The sequence below is a fragment of the Schistocerca piceifrons genome, chromosome 8 (assembly GCF_021461385.2).
Source record: "Schistocerca piceifrons isolate TAMUIC-IGC-003096 chromosome 8, iqSchPice1.1, whole genome shotgun sequence".
Lineage (NCBI taxonomy): Eukaryota > Metazoa > Arthropoda > Insecta > Orthoptera > Acrididae > Schistocerca > Schistocerca piceifrons.
Genome location: NC_060145.1, coordinates 2,110,525 through 2,127,785, shown reverse-complemented (window position 1 = coordinate 2,127,785; position 17,261 = coordinate 2,110,525). Strand labels below are relative to the sequence as shown.

At 48.1% G+C, this 17,261-nt stretch overlaps 1 protein-coding gene and 1 non-coding gene across 2 annotated transcripts in view; one reads left to right on the top strand and one right to left on the bottom strand.

Annotated features, from left to right (window-relative positions):
- Positions 1-761: 761 nt before the first annotated feature.
- The window catches only part of LOC124711471 (glucose dehydrogenase [FAD, quinone]-like), a 69,279-nt gene continuing 52,779 nt past the window's right edge, over positions 762-17,261 (bottom strand). Inside the window, exons 9-11 of the mRNA XM_047241577.1 lie at positions 11,923-12,205; positions 1,887-3,432; positions 762-874 (exon numbers count right to left, since the gene is read on the bottom strand). Of these exons, the coding sequence (XP_047097533.1) occupies positions 762-874; positions 1,887-3,432; positions 11,923-12,205 (1,942 nt within the window). The remainder of the gene's footprint in view (positions 875-1,886; positions 3,433-11,922; positions 12,206-17,261) is intronic.
- Trnas-cga lies at positions 9,556-9,629 on the top strand. Its single transcript has one exon. It is a non-coding gene; the product is annotated as a tRNA-Ser (tRNA).

The following is a 17,261-nucleotide window of genomic DNA, read 5'->3' as shown; positions in this document are numbered from 1 at the left end:
TTCGTGTGTCGCTGAACAAGCGCTAAGGTATGTGCTTAATTGACGGTTCCCGAGGAACTAAATCTGTATGAAACTGAAGCATGACATACAAAACCCGAGTGATTGTTGCGCAGAGTTCCAGTATTCAGATTATCGAAGTGACAGACTGTAACAGGATCAAATGTGTAGCATGTATCCACTCAGCCTTAAATTTGCCAAAGCGTACTACGGGTTAATAGTTATGAGGTGTCAGTGGCATCGAACAGAGGAGATTTTTCCTTGCTTATAAAAGAAGCTAACAGCTAAGGTGATCACAAAAGAGACAGAAAATTTTGAGTAAGATGTGTTTTGTACAATTACTTTCAGATGCTGGAACAAATAGGAAATTATAAATAGAACAGTTTGTATATTACTGACAACGGCGTTCGTAGAAAACTTCTCGCGTACTGTCTTATATAGCTCTGAATTGTTACTAACGTTTATTCTGTTGCATGAAAACGCACCAATATTCTACTTCTCTTAGGAGAGGCTTTAGCGTTACATCGTTCTGTGAAAATGATGTCCTCTGCGGGCACTTGTCATATTCCGCAGAGCAAGGAAGATCTCCAAGCTGAAGCGGTAAATGAATATTCAAAGTTACCGTCTCTATCTCGAGAACACTCGAGTACAGCAAACCGGTGATCACACGCGACAGTTTGACACATTGTGCGCGACTGGTTCACGGGTCCAGGCAGTACGTCTCCGGGAGCGAGGGAAAGGCCCAACTTGCCGCGCCGCAAGCGTCAGTTCTCGAGGCGTCCCGGGGTAGACGGCGCGGGCAGCTCGCTGCTCGCCGGGGGTGGAGGCGCACACACCTCACTTGTGACGTGTAAGCACAAAGTCTGTTCCCAGAAGGCTGGAAGGAATACATTCCAGAGCACCGGTGAGATTTTTGGAACACGTTTGATTTTGTGGAACGATACGTGTAAACTTTTGCTACACAATGTGTTTATCAAAGCACAGTTTCACGGACCGTAGTATATGGCGACACGCTGTCTCTGTATAAATTACATCATTTATCCGTCTTTGCACTTTTCTTAAATAACTTATTTGCACTATACTACTTCTCGCTGCATTGACGTCGTTCGCTGTGTTCTCGCGACAGAGTAACAGAGTTCATCATTGACCTTCAACTGATGGTTTGCAGTTCCACGAAGCGTACGTATGTCCATAAACACCTACCCGTGTTATCAAAAGAAAACAGAGGTTGGAGTTAATCACACGGCTCCTTATCCAGAGCTGTCCTGCCTCTATAGCTGAGGTGTACTGCTTCCCAGGCTCCAGTGTTATTCTGCTTTTTCTTTCAGTTCCATGAACTTTGAGTTTTGATTAGTAAAATTCGTCGACTTCTCTGCTAGCGAAGTTCCTTAAATGTGGCTTATACCATTACGTGATCCACACTAACGGTCTCTCAGGATGCTTACTGAATGGTTTACTCAATAAGTATCGATTGGACTGGAGTCTGATATCACTTCTGTTTAGCCACTTCATTCTAAGGAACACACCACGAAGAAAAAAGCTGTTTGAATCCTCAGTGAGCGAGTGCATCTTCAGTACCATCTCTCCACTCGTTCCTTTTGGTCATTTCATTATAACTACACTTCGGTGCGGTCTATTCATTGTCTTTAATCACCAAAGCCTAATGTTCTTTAACATTTCTTTGACGGAAAAATCTCATAACAAAGTAATCGATATAGTGAGTGAGGCACGTGCTGCCGCAGTAAGCAATGTATTTCAGTCGTTGCTGTTCCAAACATCATCGTATGACGAAGCGTTTCAATTGGCTAATGACATTTTATCTCTCTATCCCATTTCTTCAACGATAGCTGGTTGAATTTTTTCTGATAACCACATCGTAGTGGTCTTACCATTTCGTTCAGAGACGAAGTACTTAAGATTACCAGAGTACGGCTTTACGAAACTGTCTGTCCACGAAAGACCTTCGGGAACTAGTTGTCCAGATCCCTCCGAAAATAGTTTGGTTGCTGTCTGTCGATTCCAGTCCTTTTGTCCCATAATGGCGCTCTGAGTTTCTTCTGTCAGCCACATGTTTTTCCTTTTCTCTCCCTCCTTCTTTTGTTTGGAGACCAAAGCCTTCTGATGTTCAGAAGTCCATTTCCTTTTAGACACGTCGCCTACTTGCTTACGTTTATCGCTAGGCGACTTCTGTCGACTGGCGTCGTAGAAATCGTTGCTCTCAATCTCTGGCTTACGTGTTCCTTCAGAGAGCCATGTGGTTCCAATCTTCTCATTTTGTCCAGAGAAGGCATTTGAACTTCTAACTATAGATTTTACGTTGGTCTGGTCTGAAGCAACGAAATGTTCAATATTTTCAGGCTTCGTGTCTCTCATTAATTCTGGAAGCACTGCTGCATCCAAAGACCACTTCTTTTGTAAGCTCTGCTCCTTGCTTTCGATGACCTTTGGCCCCATGATATAAGAGGGCCATATTCTTTCTTTCGGACCCTGTCCTTGAGCTTCCTGATGAATTTCTGCTGGCTGTAGAACATCGGATGTCAATTCATTATCCGTTTCGTGGTTATTACTGTTCTGTTCGAATTTAAGAGGTTGGAAGGCGCTGGAGATCCATTGATGTTCCAGTTTGTAGCCCTCATCTTCCTCATCAGTGCCTGGTGGTTCAATTGCACTATGCTGCTGCTTTTCAGAATAGCTACCCTGGAGTTCTGTATCATCGCGCCCTTTGAAGTCGCCGTAAAGACCCTCGTTCTCATACAGGTCGCTCCAGTTCCTGTCACGAGTAACCTGGGACTTCATATTTTCATCACGATGCGACCAGCCCTCTTCAGTGATCGGGGGTTGATGTTCCTTAGAAGAAGAGGTAAGGTCTAGTTGACGGGTCCCGTCCATTTCTTCAGATTGCGGACTCGGGAATTGTTTGGCGGGCCACTGGGAATCTACTTGTTGGCTCCAGTTGATCTCTTCTGCATCCTTTGATTGAAACTCCTTGGAGAACCGCTTCTGTCGCTGTACGCTGTCATCGACGTCCCAGATGCGCTCCTCTTCGTCGGACCACTCTCGGTCGTGGAGCTCTCCCCAGTCCTCCTTGATCATGTCGGCGGCCTTCTCGGCGATCATGACGGTGGGCGCGTTGGTGTTGCCGCTGACGATGTAGGGCATGATGGAGGCGTCGACGACGCGCAGCCGCTGCACGCCGTAGACGCGCAGGCGGTGGTCGACGACGGCCTCGGGGTCGGAGGCGGGGCCCATCTTGCAGGTGCCGACCGGGTGGTAGATGGTCTGCGTGTAGTGGCGCGCCGCGCACGCCCAGTACTCGTCCGAGCCGAAGGCGCCCGCGTGCTCGCAGCCGGGCAGCGGCCGCCGGTTCACCCTGGCGCCCAGCCGGCGCATCACCTTCGTCTTGCTCAGCGCCATCGCGAACTTCATTCCTTCCACCTGTCGGCGACAAGTGAAAACAGCATTATTATCACACTCTCGAATGTAAACATCCGCGTCCAGAAAAACTCGAGTCTTATGTATTTGATGATTTTACACACAGTTGCTATGCATCATATTTAACGAACAGAATACGAAAACATGTGCTGAATAATTCAGATAACGTTGGAGGAGTAGAAAATTTTAGTGATTGGGGAGAAATCGGCGAAGGAGTCCCACAGGGTTCAATATTGGGTCCACTACTGTTCCTCACACAAGAGAATGAGCTTCCACTTAACATTCGAGAAGCAGGATTGATACTTTTAGCAGGCGATATTAATTTTACAACAAAATCCATAAGAGATAAAGTAACTACAAAGTACTTCTCAGAAATCGCCTCTGCCTAAATTTGAAGAAAAAACCATTTTATATTCAGTTCCGTACAAAAAAGTCAAATCAACAATTGATGTACCACAAGAGCAGGAGTCAGTGAATAGGATAGAATGCGCTACATTTTTGGGTGTACATACTGATAAAAACTTGAACCAGAAGGAGTGTATTACTGAGTTTCTCAAGCAATTAAGTTCAACAACTTTTGCTGTTTATATTGCTAATCTTGGAAACGAAAGGTTTAACCTCCTGACATTTTTTGCTTATTTTCATTCATTAGTGTCTTGCGGAATTATTTCCTACGCTAATTGACTTCTTAGAGAATACTGATTGCACAAAACCGAGCAGTAAGAGTGATTCATGGTGTTAACCGATGGACGTCATGTACCTACGCCTTCAAATAGCTGGGCATTTTAACTGCACTGTCACAATACATATATTCGCTAATTAAATTAGTCATAAATAATCCACCCTAGTCTGAGAATAACAGAGGAACTTTCCACACAAGTGGGAGAAATAACCGTTATTACCCACTATTAAAGTCGTCAGTGGCTCAGAAAGGATATCAATATGCAGCAACAAAAATTATCATTTGTACAAAACCGTAAAATGTGTGACAGCCCTGGACAGCTCATTCTATTCGACTGACGAATTTCCATTTAAAACCTTCTAACTAGTAAAAAAAATATATTTTTAAACATAGTTGTATGAGGAGGACCAAAAGTTCATTAATGTTAACAGTAACCATATTAAAATATCCTATAAACTGACTCGGCCTTGCCGCAGTGGATACACCGGTTCCCGTGAGATCACCGAAGTTAAGCGCTGTCGGGCGTGGCCGGCACCTGGATGGGTGACCATCCATCCGCCATGAGCTCTTGCCATTTTTCGGGTCGCACTCAGCCTAGTGATGCCAATTGAGGAGCTACTCGACCGAGTAGTAGCGTCTTCGGTCAAGAATACCATCATAACGACCGGGAGAGCGGTGTGCTGACCCCACGCCCCTCCTATCCGCATCCTCATCCGAGGATGACACGGTGGTCGGATGGTCCCGGTAGGCCACTCGCGGCCTGAAGACGGAGTTAGTGTAAACTCACTCGCTCGATATCATTTGGATAAAAGAATCAATCAAATGATCTATGGAACGTGTAACTAACAACTAGTCCAATTAACAGTGATAATTAACTAGGTCTTGACTCTTGTGAAATAACTCCGTCAGATTCTGAACTCTTCATGCCAAACTAAGATCGATGCAATCATTCGATTTAAATCTAATCGAAATTGGTTCTGATGTAACATACAGTGTGTGATGAAAAGTATACGGACATCCGAACGTAAGGCAGAATTGGCCACTAAATGTTCAGAGAGCCGCCAGTCTGTAGGAGGCGCGGAGGATTGTATTGCCAGCGGTCGAGCAGAGTCAGCAGAGTGGGGAGGTCAGCAGAGCTCACTGACTGACAACTCGATGTCACCGGAGCGACAAATCCGTCATGGACGTTTCAACCATCGTGAAGCTGCCCAGGTTGACTTGGTGGTGCAATAGTGAAGTGGACACGGAAACGAGCAGCCACAGTTACGTCAGAAAGAGGCAGACCGCCTGTACTGATGGACAGGAACCGTCGAGCATTGCGAAGGGTAGCTGTAAAAAATTGGCGTGAAATCAGCGTAAGGAATCACCCGTGAGCTCCAAAGTGCTACCCGCAGTCCACCTAGCACAGTGAATGTGCATAGGGAGTCCTGAGTAATGGAGTACAATGTCACAATGTCGAGGTGGTGTAAAGATCAACATCACTGCATAGTGGATGACTAGCAACAAGTGAATCACTCTGTACCCTGTAGAAATCGGACACGTGGGTGTATAGTGCAAACAGTGATGTCTTTTCTTCGTTTTTTTTTTCTCAGATACATTGATATTGTACAATTCTAATAGACAGACAGACTTATGAGCTATAATCCTTGTACTGCGTACAGTAGAGGAACAGTTCGGAGACGATGTTTGATTGGTTCGACATGACAATCCACGCTGTCATAAAGCAACATCTGTGGGGCAATGGTTTTTGGACAATTAGGTTCTCGCAATTGACTGGCCTGTCCAGAGTCCCGAACTGGAGCCAATGGAACGCCTGTGGAGTGAGCTACAGCGTCGACTTCGCTTCAAACCCCAAACTCCAGCATCACTGCCTTCTCGGGTTCCAGCACTTGAGGAAGAATGGGCTACCGTTTCTCCATAGACAATGAGACATCTTATTGAAGGACTCCTCAACAGAGCTCCAGCCCTCATATTAATGAGCACAAATAAGTGTCCAGATACTGTGGATCAGACACTGTAACAAATACTTTCAGCCACAACATAAAATTACTTGAAATTATCCATCTCGTTTCACAGTTTTGTGCCTTAAGCCAGAGCAGATCTCACTCTGTTGATAAAGAAAACTAGATAAAGTCATCCCTGCAACTTGCAGTTCAGGCTAAACTAGCAAACCTAACCCGTGAAGCCTTTACGGACACGATCTCAAAAATGGCCACCAAACTCGCCGGATTAAAACCCAATCGAGGGTCTGTAGGACAACCTCGATCGGGCTGTTCGCGCCACGGATCCTCAACCGAGGAACGCGGCGCGGCTGTGGAGTCTCCGCGGCTGCACACGGCTGCCAGCGCCTTCCAGCACCTCGCCGACTCTCTGCCTGCTCGTCTCTGAGTGGTCCGCACTGCAGAAGGGGGTTTTCAGGCTTTCGGTAGGTCATACGTTTAAATGCAGCCATTTTTTGTATATCTGCTCTAGGTAATATTTTGCAACCAAGATATTAAAGAAAACTGGATATTGGCTTCAGAATTTGGACATCCTTTCTGTTTTTAGTTGTTACTGAGGTTTTGTAAGGGAAATTTATCTAGACATTACCAATCTGTACATAAACTATCGTATTTAAATAGTCATTTGTCTCTTTCTTAAGACAGCATATAGTGAAAAACATAGACGGCTGTTTCGAGTTTCTGCTTCTCCCTGTTTTTTCATTCTCTTGCTCTCTAGCCCGTACGGAGTAACGGAGCGCGAGATTGGGTGTCGTTTGGTTGCAGCGACCAGCATCAAGCAGTAATCAGCGCTTTGTTCCAGCAGGCATTTAATTTGGCAGCACTGATTACAGTCCTTACACTCTGAATCAAAAGCGCCAGACTGAAAGAGAAGAAAAATTTAATAATTTAGTCAAGATGTATACTCACTGATAGAACAAAGCAGTAGGTTTTACCAGACATATCGACCCTTCGACAATGTGTCTAATAGTGTATATTAAATACGAGGGTATGCCATCTTAGGCACTGTATAAGACTTAAAACACTTGATAATGGCACTTTGAAGCCGAAATCGTGATCGTGTAAGTCTAAATGTAACACTGCAAATAAACAACAGTCAAATGGCGGTACTGACTTTAAAGAAATTTAAAGAAGAAAAATTGTCCCCTTCCCAAACGGGAATCGATTCCATAGTCTTTAGTTCGAAGTGCATTTTTTACTTGATTTTAATATGTAGCCAAAGGCTTGGTAGTTGCATATGCTTTACTATTTATGCTTTCATAAACTTGGATGAAAGAAATGCGTTGCGATAGTGTTGAAGGATTTAGATTCTTGCTCCTGTTAAATGTTACAGCAGGTGTAGAACACAGTGGTCGAATCGAGAAATTTTGTTACCAAATGTCACACCTGGTGGACGCAAAGTAAAAATTATGTACACAGGTGGCATGGATTCGATATTAATTATTACATGATGTGCTACGTTCTTTTATACAAATGACAGTCTTCTGTCGCATTATACAGGATCGTAAAATAAAACAGGCTCAGAAAATACAAGGAGTTCATAAATTCGTTATACAAAGTAACCTTTAATTGTGAAAAGGGTTAACAGCTTAGAGGAATGTTTAATACAGCGGTGGGTGTAGTATATCTTCAAGTTTTATTCCCGCCTAACACTGTTAGTCTTACAACGGCACAGCGTTGTCTATGGTATCATGAATCCAAATACGTTACTACAGTCCAGAGACAGTTCATGACTAAATATCACGGAGACAAACTGCCATTAACTGGTACCACCATTTCACCAAAACTGTATGGGCATCCCCAGGACTCCGAATCAGGGTCGACGAGCAGTCTCTGACTCATCAGTTGAACAAGTCTGCCAGTCTTACATTCATGCTCCGGATAAATCAACGAGGCGAGCCAGCTTACACTTAGGATTGCGTACGCCCCTGTTATTCAAACCCTTCAAATAGGAGCTGTTGCAAGCTTTAAGAGAAAGTGTCAAAGAAAAACGAGCTGAGTTCTGTGCAGAAATGTTTAACAAAATGCAGGTTACAGGTGATTTTCTTAGTAAAATATTGTTCAGTGACGAAGCCACTTTCAATACGTGATGTGAATCTGCATAATGTTAGGACATGGTGTGAGCAGAAACCACCTTACGTAATCGAACATGTAAATGTGTTTTGCGCTGTAGTCTGTAAGATTTATGATTATTTCTTTTTTGCCGAGTCAACTGTAACTGCCATATCGCCCCTGGACGTGCTTGAACATTTTCTAATGTGTCAGTGACAACAGAATATGGGCACAGGATTTATTTTCCAGCAACATGACGCGCCACTATATTGTCATCGTGAAACTGTCGCGTACCTCCGCAGGAATCTGACGATTTGGCACGTCTCATCACGATCACGTGGTTTAACCTCATTGGACTCCGATGTATGGGATTTCATTAAAGACGGCGTGTTTGTTCCTCCGCTTCCGGGAAACGTCGAGGAGATACGACAATGGATAACACAAGCAGTTGTCTCACACCAAAAAATGACTCACAGGATTTGGCAGGAAATTGATTCCAGAGGGGAAATTTGTCGAGTTATAAAAGGTTGCCGCACTGGACACTGGAAATAAAAGTTGAAGATATAGTGCATTCAGTTCTGTATCAAACCTTTCTGTAAAGTTATTTACCTTTTCCACAATTAAAGGTTGCTTTGTGTAACTAATTTAATAAACATCCTGTATTTACAGTAAGACCGGCGCGGGATTGATCCTTGTCAGTGGACATCACAGAAGGTACTGGAAACGGCCACCGTATAGAGCAGCGCAAACTGTGAGACACGCGTAGCAACTCTCCCTGATGGAGAGCAGTAATAGCGCGTTCAGTGCAGCTCTTCATGTGTGTGAGGGTTATTTGAGTACGCCTGACGCTTCAGTTTCCCCCACAGGTAACAATCACAGGCAGGTAGGTCAGGCGATCTTGATGGCGGGGGGACTGCTCTGCCGCAACTGACCGTCCATCCTCTCATCACCGAAACACCTCTTCCTCTCGTGACAAGTGTGTCGAGGCAGTGTGTGCTGTTGCTCCGTTTAGCTGAAAATGTGCATACAGTTGAAACTTCCTGGCAGATTAAAACTGTGTGCCCGACCGAGACTCGAACTCGGGACCTTTGCCTTTCGCGGGCAAGTGCTCTACCAACTGAGCTACCGAAGCACGACTCACGCCCGGTACTCACAGCTTTACTTCTGCCAGTACCTCGTCTCCTACCTTCCAAACTTTACAGAAGCTCCGCTGCAGAGTGAAAATCTCATTCTGGAAACATCCCCCAGGCTGTGGCTAAGCCATGTTTCCGCAGTATCCTTTCTTTCAGGAGTGCTAGTTTTGCAGGGTTCGCAGGAGAGCTTCTGTAAAGTTTGGAAGGTAGGAGACGAGGTACTGGCAGAAGTAAAGCTGTGAGTACCGGGCGTGAGTCGTGCTTCGGTAGCTCAGTTGGTAGAGCACTGCCCGCGAAAGGCAAAGGTCCCGAGTTCGAGTCTCGGTCGGGCACACAGTTTTAATCTGCCAGGAAGTTTCATATCAGCGCACACTCCGCTGCAGAGTGAAAATCTCATTCTGGAAACATCCCCCAGGCTGTGGCTAAGCCATGTTTCCGCAGTATCCTTTCTTTCAGGAGTGCTAGATTTGCAGGGTTCGCAGGAGAGCTTCTGTAAAGTTTGGAAGGTAGGAGACGAGGTACTGGTAGAAGTAAAGCCGTGAGTACCGGGCGTGAGTCGTGCTTCGGTAGCTCAGTTGGTAGAGCACTGCCCGCGAAAGGCAAAAGTCCCGAGTTCGAGTCTCGGTGTTGCACACAGTTTTAATCTGCCAGGAAGTTTCATATCAACGCACACTCCGCTGCAGAGTGAAAATCTCATTCTGCATACAGTTATTCATATCCTATGAGTTGGTCACAAAAAGGATTAAACTGTTCCTAGGCATTCCGGTTAGCATTAGCGATTTGGATAAGAACCGTGTAACGATGCAGCCGTGAGACTTTGTGCACCAAGCACCAGTATTGATACTGTGCAACAGCTCTTCAAAGTACTGATGGAGATTTTCTGATGCGTAATAGCGCACGTTCTGTGAGTTCACATACCTCGACAGGCTGAACCACGTCTCATTTCAAGAGAAAAAGCCGAGGATCCAAAAGTCCTGATTCAACCACCCAGAAACATGTGGGCTAACAGAGTGGTGCATCGAATTCACCATTTTGAGCATTTACTGTGACGGACAATTCTGTTCATTAAGATGGGCTCATTCCGCGTCAGTCTTATGCGGGCCAGTTTCATTTTAGCCACCACGTACAAATGTAGTATGTAAACATAAATGACTTGAACACAGTGTCCTCTTAGAGAAACGACACACGTCACTTGAGAATGGCATAGTAGACCGCAATCGCGATCGTGGCGAATAAACATGAGAGACTTTCAATAAGCAATACAATACTTCTTTTCTCCATGAGTTTCGTCTGAAAAATTTGGAATTTGTTGTGGGACATTGTGGAATATTTCCGCTTCAGCTGTTACAGTCTCATAAAGTTCTAGAAAGGTAGCGGCGCTATAGCTGGCCTTCAGAGTAGCGTCTGTGACAGAGGTGCGCCAGAAGCAGAGCGCTGTCTCTGAGCCTCTTTTGGCGGAAAATGAGAGCATCACAGATGTGTGCAGGCGCTCGCAGAATGTTTGCGGATACGCGACAGCGGGCGAAGCACGGCAAGTCGTTGCAGGAGGCAGGCGTCTGTCGTCGTCGCAGCGACGTCGCCCAGGCCTGTCCGACCTGCCGCGCACAGCTGTGATCCTTCAGTGTGCTTCAGCGTGTTCAGCGCCACAAAGATGCAAACAGACTTCTCCCTCTCCATGACAACGCAAGGCCTGACACGAGTCTGCGCACCCGAGAGCAGCCCACAATACCTCACTGGACTGCTCTTCCTCATCCAACGTACAGCTCGACTTTCGCATCTTCCGACTTCCATCTGTTCGGCCCAATGAAGGGACGCTCTCCGCGAGAAACAGTACGTCGATGACGGGGAGATCACTGGTGCAGCAAGACGCTGGGTGCGACGTCGACCAGTGGAGTGGTACCGTGCACGAGTACAGGCCCTGTCAGTACCTGGTGTAAGGCCGTCGCACTGAACGGAGACTATGTTCAAAAACAGGGTTTTGTAGCCAAAAGAGTGGGGGATAATACGGTGCGTTGGAATCCTGAATAAATTCAACTTAGGCTCGGAAAAATGCATTACTTTTTGAGCGCCTCTCGTACATACGTCGAAAAAGCAATACATTTAGAGAGCGAGGTTTATGACACACGCATCCTGCCAGTAATACCATAAGGGCTCGAAACAATGACCCAACAAGCAGCGGAAATCGACTCCGGGTCTGTCAAAGGGCAGTGGAGAGAGCAATGCTTGGAGTGAATCTGAGAGACAGGTTCAAGAACGAAGATATAAGGAGAATGACGGGGGTCCACGACATTCTCAAGCGGATAGAGAGACTGAAGTGGCATTTGGCAGGACACGCGCCCAGGAGCAGCTTCAAATTAGTCAAAACACTGACGCAGCGGCGTCCGAGGCAGACAAGGAGGAGTACCGGACGTCCTCTCACGAGATGGAGAGACGCCGTCCAGCGAACGTGCGGGAAAAAACTGGATCCAGACCGGCTAGCAAAGCTCGACGTGGAAATCTCTGGAACGGGACTAGATTCAGGAATGGATAGGTAGAGGGCGAAGAAGAAGAAAATTGACGTTCTCGTGTGTACTGGCGTGTGACCGCCAAGTAGGCAGGAGAGGCGGCTGGCTGTGGCGGCACTCACGAGGACGCGGAGGTCGTGCGGGTCCTGGAAGTAGTTGGGCACGACGCGCGGCAGCTGGAGCGGGTCCCTGGAGCGCAGCGTGACGGCGCCCCTGGAGCGCGGCCGCAGCACCAGCGGCAGCACGGAGTAGCTGTCGCGGTACAGGACGGGCTCGAACACCGCCGCGTACACGTCGTCGCGCAGGCCGGCCGCGCGCTTGCCGAACAGCCCGCCGTCCGTGTTGTCGCCGTACGACGCCAGGAACAGCTGCACGTCCGGCCAGTCGGCGGACGCGTTCGAGTACCTGCAACCGGCGCACTGCTGGCCAGCCAGCACTGGACACGTCACAGCCGAACACGTCGTACAAACGTCACGTCCCATGGGAAGTGAGAAACATTATGAAAACAGTATTGAATGTTGACGCCGTTGCTGGCTTTAACAGCTGCTACATTCCTCGGTATTGAATCAAAGAGGCTCTGGATGTGTTGCTGGGGTACAGCAGTCCATGCCGCTTCCACCTATTGCCAAAGTAGATCTGGTGTAGCAGCGGGTGGCGTAACTCGGGTCAGTCGTTTCGCAATCATCGACCAGTCTCTCTGACAGGGAAGAGATCGGGGGAACAGAGAGAGCGAGGCAGCAATCCAATACAGTGGGCGGCGAAGAAGTTTGGAACATTACTTGTCACGTGTGGTCGCGCATTATATCGTTGGAGTGTGGCCGTCGGCAAGCTCCGAAGTTAAGTGAAGACGACAGGCTCCAACGCTTCAGCGATGTAACGCTGACTGTTAAGCTTAACGGCATGTGCTTACTAGGGGATGCGGGAATGCAATCCGATACCGCCCCAAACCACAATACCGGGTCCAGGAGTGGTATGGGGACGCGCTAGGCAACAATTCGACAGTTTCGCTCAATGGTGTCCCCAGACTCTAATCCGAGCATCGTGGTGGTGCAGGCAGAATCTGGATTCGTCGATAAATACGATGTCGTGCCGTTCAATTGCTCGTGTCCGCCGTTCATCGCACCGTTGACGGTGCAAACACCTGTGGCGTCGACTCGGCGGTAACCGCAGCTATAGACCCCTTCTGGATAGTCCATTCTGCTGCAGACGACATCGGATGGTACGCGCGGACACTGCTTGTTGCGCAACAGACCGAATTTGTTGTGGTATGGCTCTTGATGTGGCAGAGCGATCCATCACTGCCGTGCGCACAATAAGCTTTTCGTCACACGTAGAGGTGCAACGAGGTGGGTGCAATCGATCCCTCCTGCATTCAGCGATTACAGATCCGCGTCACAGTTGCTTGGTTCCGTCCGACACGGTCACCGATTTCCCACAAGGACAATCCGCAATCCCTATAGGCAACCATTCTTCCTCGGTCGAACTCCGAAATGTGCTCGAAAGACGCTCGTTGTCTTCTACAAATCGTATTGAACCTGTTAACGCAAAACAACGGCACGAAAGAAAAATTGCCAATACTTGCACACGGCCGCCTGTTTTCCCTTTGCACAGCGGTTGCAGGTGGCGCTAGTGTTGGCCGTGATGTGCGCCTGCGCTGAAGTGCTGGTCACGTGTGTCTGTCGTCGGTGCAGATGCATGCCGAAAATTGCACCTGACCTGGGTGCTTCCCTCACGGTGTTGCGTTGTGGGTGGCCAGCAGTGCATTTCTTAAGGCTGGTTCACAATACATAACTTAGTCAAGTAGCATGTGATCTTGTAGCTCTGGCTGACGGCTAAACGGCAAGTAAGCAAATGAGCGTTCATAGATAATTTATTAGGTTGGTGCATAAAGTCTTAACGTTTTTGTTTTGCATGTCGGTATCGGTTACTGTCGGTTTATTTATCGATTTTAATTTTTTATTTCTAGTTAAGTGTTGCTATTTGAGTTAATTTATTGTCATTTTGTCATTTAGAGATAGTGAGTAGAGCTGTGGACTCCAGAAAATGGAATACCAAGTGGAGAAACCGGAACATTTCCGACATATTCTTCTGTTTGAGTTCAGTAGAGGTTGGCAACAGCGGTGGCGTCCAGAAACATTTGCGGCGTCTGTGGGGATAAAGCCACTGAGCGGAGCACGGCAAGAAAACAGTTTTCTCGTTTTAGGGAGGCCAGTTCTGACGTTAGTGACCCTCCACGTTCAGGAAGACTTTCGGGCTTTGACGAAGATCGTTTGAACGCCTTAATCCGTAATGACGCACTTCAGTGTACTGCATAAATAGCAAATGCTGTGAACTGCGATCACTCCACCAACGTGCGACATTCGCATGCAACGGGGAAGGTTCAAAAGTAGGCTGTGTGGCTACCGCGTACTGTAAACCAAAATCACAAAAATCAGCGGGTGGCCATAAGTGCATCTCTGCTTGCTCGTATCAGTTGGCTCGTCAACAACACCGACTATTCGTATCCCGCATCGTGACTGGTGACGATAAATGGTGTTTTTTATCCTAACATAAGGGAGAGAAAGGACTGGTTGAGCCCAGACAAAGCAGCGACTGTCCGTTCAAAGAGCCGCACGCATCCATGAAAGACGAGGTCGTGCGTCTGGTGGAACAGCGACGCTGTGACGCGCCAGGAGTTCCTTCCGCGAGGCGTAAGCGTCATTACTGTGAACAAGTGGGACGTCTTGCAGGCGCAGTCCGATAACATAGACCAGGAAGACTGCGTGAAGCGATTCTGCTCCACGGTGACGCCCGCCCGCATTCTGCCACACTGACAAAAGACGCTGTACAGAAGTTGGCCTGGGAAGTCATTCCGCACCCACCTTATTCACCTCATCCTGAGCCCACGGATTTTCACCTCTTCCGCTCTCTATGGAACAAGCTTCAAGGAAGTTCCTTTCCGGATGAAGATGCGCTCCAAACCTGGCTCGACGAGTTCTTCGCCTCAGAATCACGTGACTTCCACAGTCGTGGAATCGAAGAGTTACCCCAGCGTTGTCAGACTGTTATAAATATTCAAGGAGGATATTATTGAAATGCCGGCCGTGGTGGCCGAACGGTTCTAGGCGCTTCAGTCTGGAACCGCAAGACCGCTACGGTCGTAGGTTCGAATCCTGCCTCGGGCATGGATGTGTGTGATGTCCTTAGGTTAGTTAGGTTTAAGTAGTTCTAAGTTCTAGGGGACTGATGACCTCAGAAGTTAAGTCCCATAGTGCTGAGAGCCATTTGATATTATTGATGACTAAAGTGTCTCTTATGTGTATCTGTTGGCCGAAGGGATTGGCATGGAGCTTCCAACATCCCTCCGAAAGCGCTCGCAACTGAAGACCCGAAAGAATACTTTTCCACACTGAGAATGTGCGAAAGCTGCTTTAGTTTTCTGTTAGAAAAAGTGCGTAGTAAAATCTAGTGCACGGATCTCATCTAAGAAGACATCCGATCTTCTCGTTCTACACTCCTGGAAATTGAAATAAGAACACCGTGAATTCATTGTCCCAGGAAGGGGAAACTTTATTGACACATTCCTGGGGTCAGATACATCACATGATCACACTGACAGAACCACAGGCACATAGACACAGGCAACAGAACATGCACAATGTCGGCACTAGTACAGTGTATATCCACCTTTCGCAGCAATGCCGGCTGCTATTCTCCCATGGAGACGATCGTAGAGATGCTGGATGTAGTCCTGTGGAACGGCTTGCCATGCCATTTCCACCTGGCGCCTCAGTTGGACCAGCGTTCGTGCTGGACGTGCAGACCGCGTGAGACGACGCTTCATCCAGTCCCAAACATGCTCAATGGGGGACAGATCCGGAGATCTTGCTGGCCAGGGTAGTTGACTTACACCTTCTAGAGCACGTTGGGTGGCACGGGATACATGCGGACGTGCATTGTCCTGTTGGAACAGCAAGTTCCCTTGCCGGTCTAGGAATGGTAGAACGATGGGTTCGATGACGGTTTGGATGTACCGTGCACTATTCAGTGTCCCCTCGACGATCACCAGTGGTGTACGGCCAGTGTAGGAGATCGCTCCCCACACCATGATGCCGGGTGTTGGCCCTGTGTGCCTCGGTCATATGCAGTCCTGATTGTGGCGCTCACCTGCACGGCGCCAAACACGCATACGACCATCATTGGCACCAAGGCAGAAGCGACTCTCATCGCTGAAGACGACACGTCTCCATTCGTCCATCCATTCACGCCTGTCGCGACACCACTGGAGGCGGGCTGCATGATGTTGGGGCGTGAGCGGAAGACAGCCTAACGGTGTGCGGGACCGTAGCCCAGCTTCATGGAGACGGTTGCGAATGGTCCTCGCCGATACCCCAGGAGCAACAGTGTCCCTAATTTGCTGGGAAGTGGCGGTGCGGTCCCCTACGGCAGTGCGTAGGATCCTACGGTCTTGGCGTGCATCCGTGCGTCGCTGCGGTCCGGTCCCAGGTCGACGGGCACGTGCACCTTCCGCCGACCACTGGCGACAACATCGATGTACTGTGGAGACCTCACGCCCCACGTGTTGAGCAATTCGGCGGTACGTCCACCCGGCCTCCCGCATGCCCACTATACGCCCTCGCTCAAAGTCCGTCAACTGCACGTACGGTTCACGTCCACGCTGTCGCGGCATGCTACCAGTGTTAAAGACTGCGATGGAGCTCTGTATGCCACGGCAAACTGGCTGACACTGACGGCGGCGGTGCACAAATGCTGCGCAGCTAGCGCCATTCGACGGCCAACACCGCGGTTCCTGGTGTGTCCGCTGCGCCGTGCGTGTGATAATTGCTTGTACAGCCCTCTCGCAGTGTCCGGAGCAAGTATGGTGGGTCTGACACACCGGTGTCAATGTGTTCTTTTTTCCATTTCCAGGAGTGTAGTAAGATGTTCAGAATGTAACAATATATACTGACATGATGCTTTTAATTTTATGTTTATTCTCCTTCTTCTGAAACTCCGGTATTCCCATCGTCTCTTCCAGGTGTGTGACTGCGTCTGCACGGACTGCTTTATTTTTGTACAGTGGACATTTCACGTTCCACAAGCACTCCTGTTCTCCGTATAGAAAAACAAAATTAACCGTGGTATCGTCACTCCAATGAGCCATGTTGCTGACCCACAGGAAACAGCATGACAAGGCAGACAATAATGCGAGCCGGCCGAAGTGGCCGTGCGGTTAAAGGCGCTGCAGTCTGGAACCGCAAGACCGCTACGGTCGCAGGTTCGAATCCTGCCTCGGGCATGGATGTTTGTGATGTCCTTAGGTTAGTTAGGTTTAAGTAGTTCTAAGTTCTAGAGGACTAATGACCCCAGCAGTTGAGTCCCATAGTGCTCAGAGCCATTTGAACAATAATGCGCGCGACTGAACAGGTGGTGTTCACACTTGTCCTGTGGCGCGCCATTGCCAAGTGAGCTGGCGTGCGAG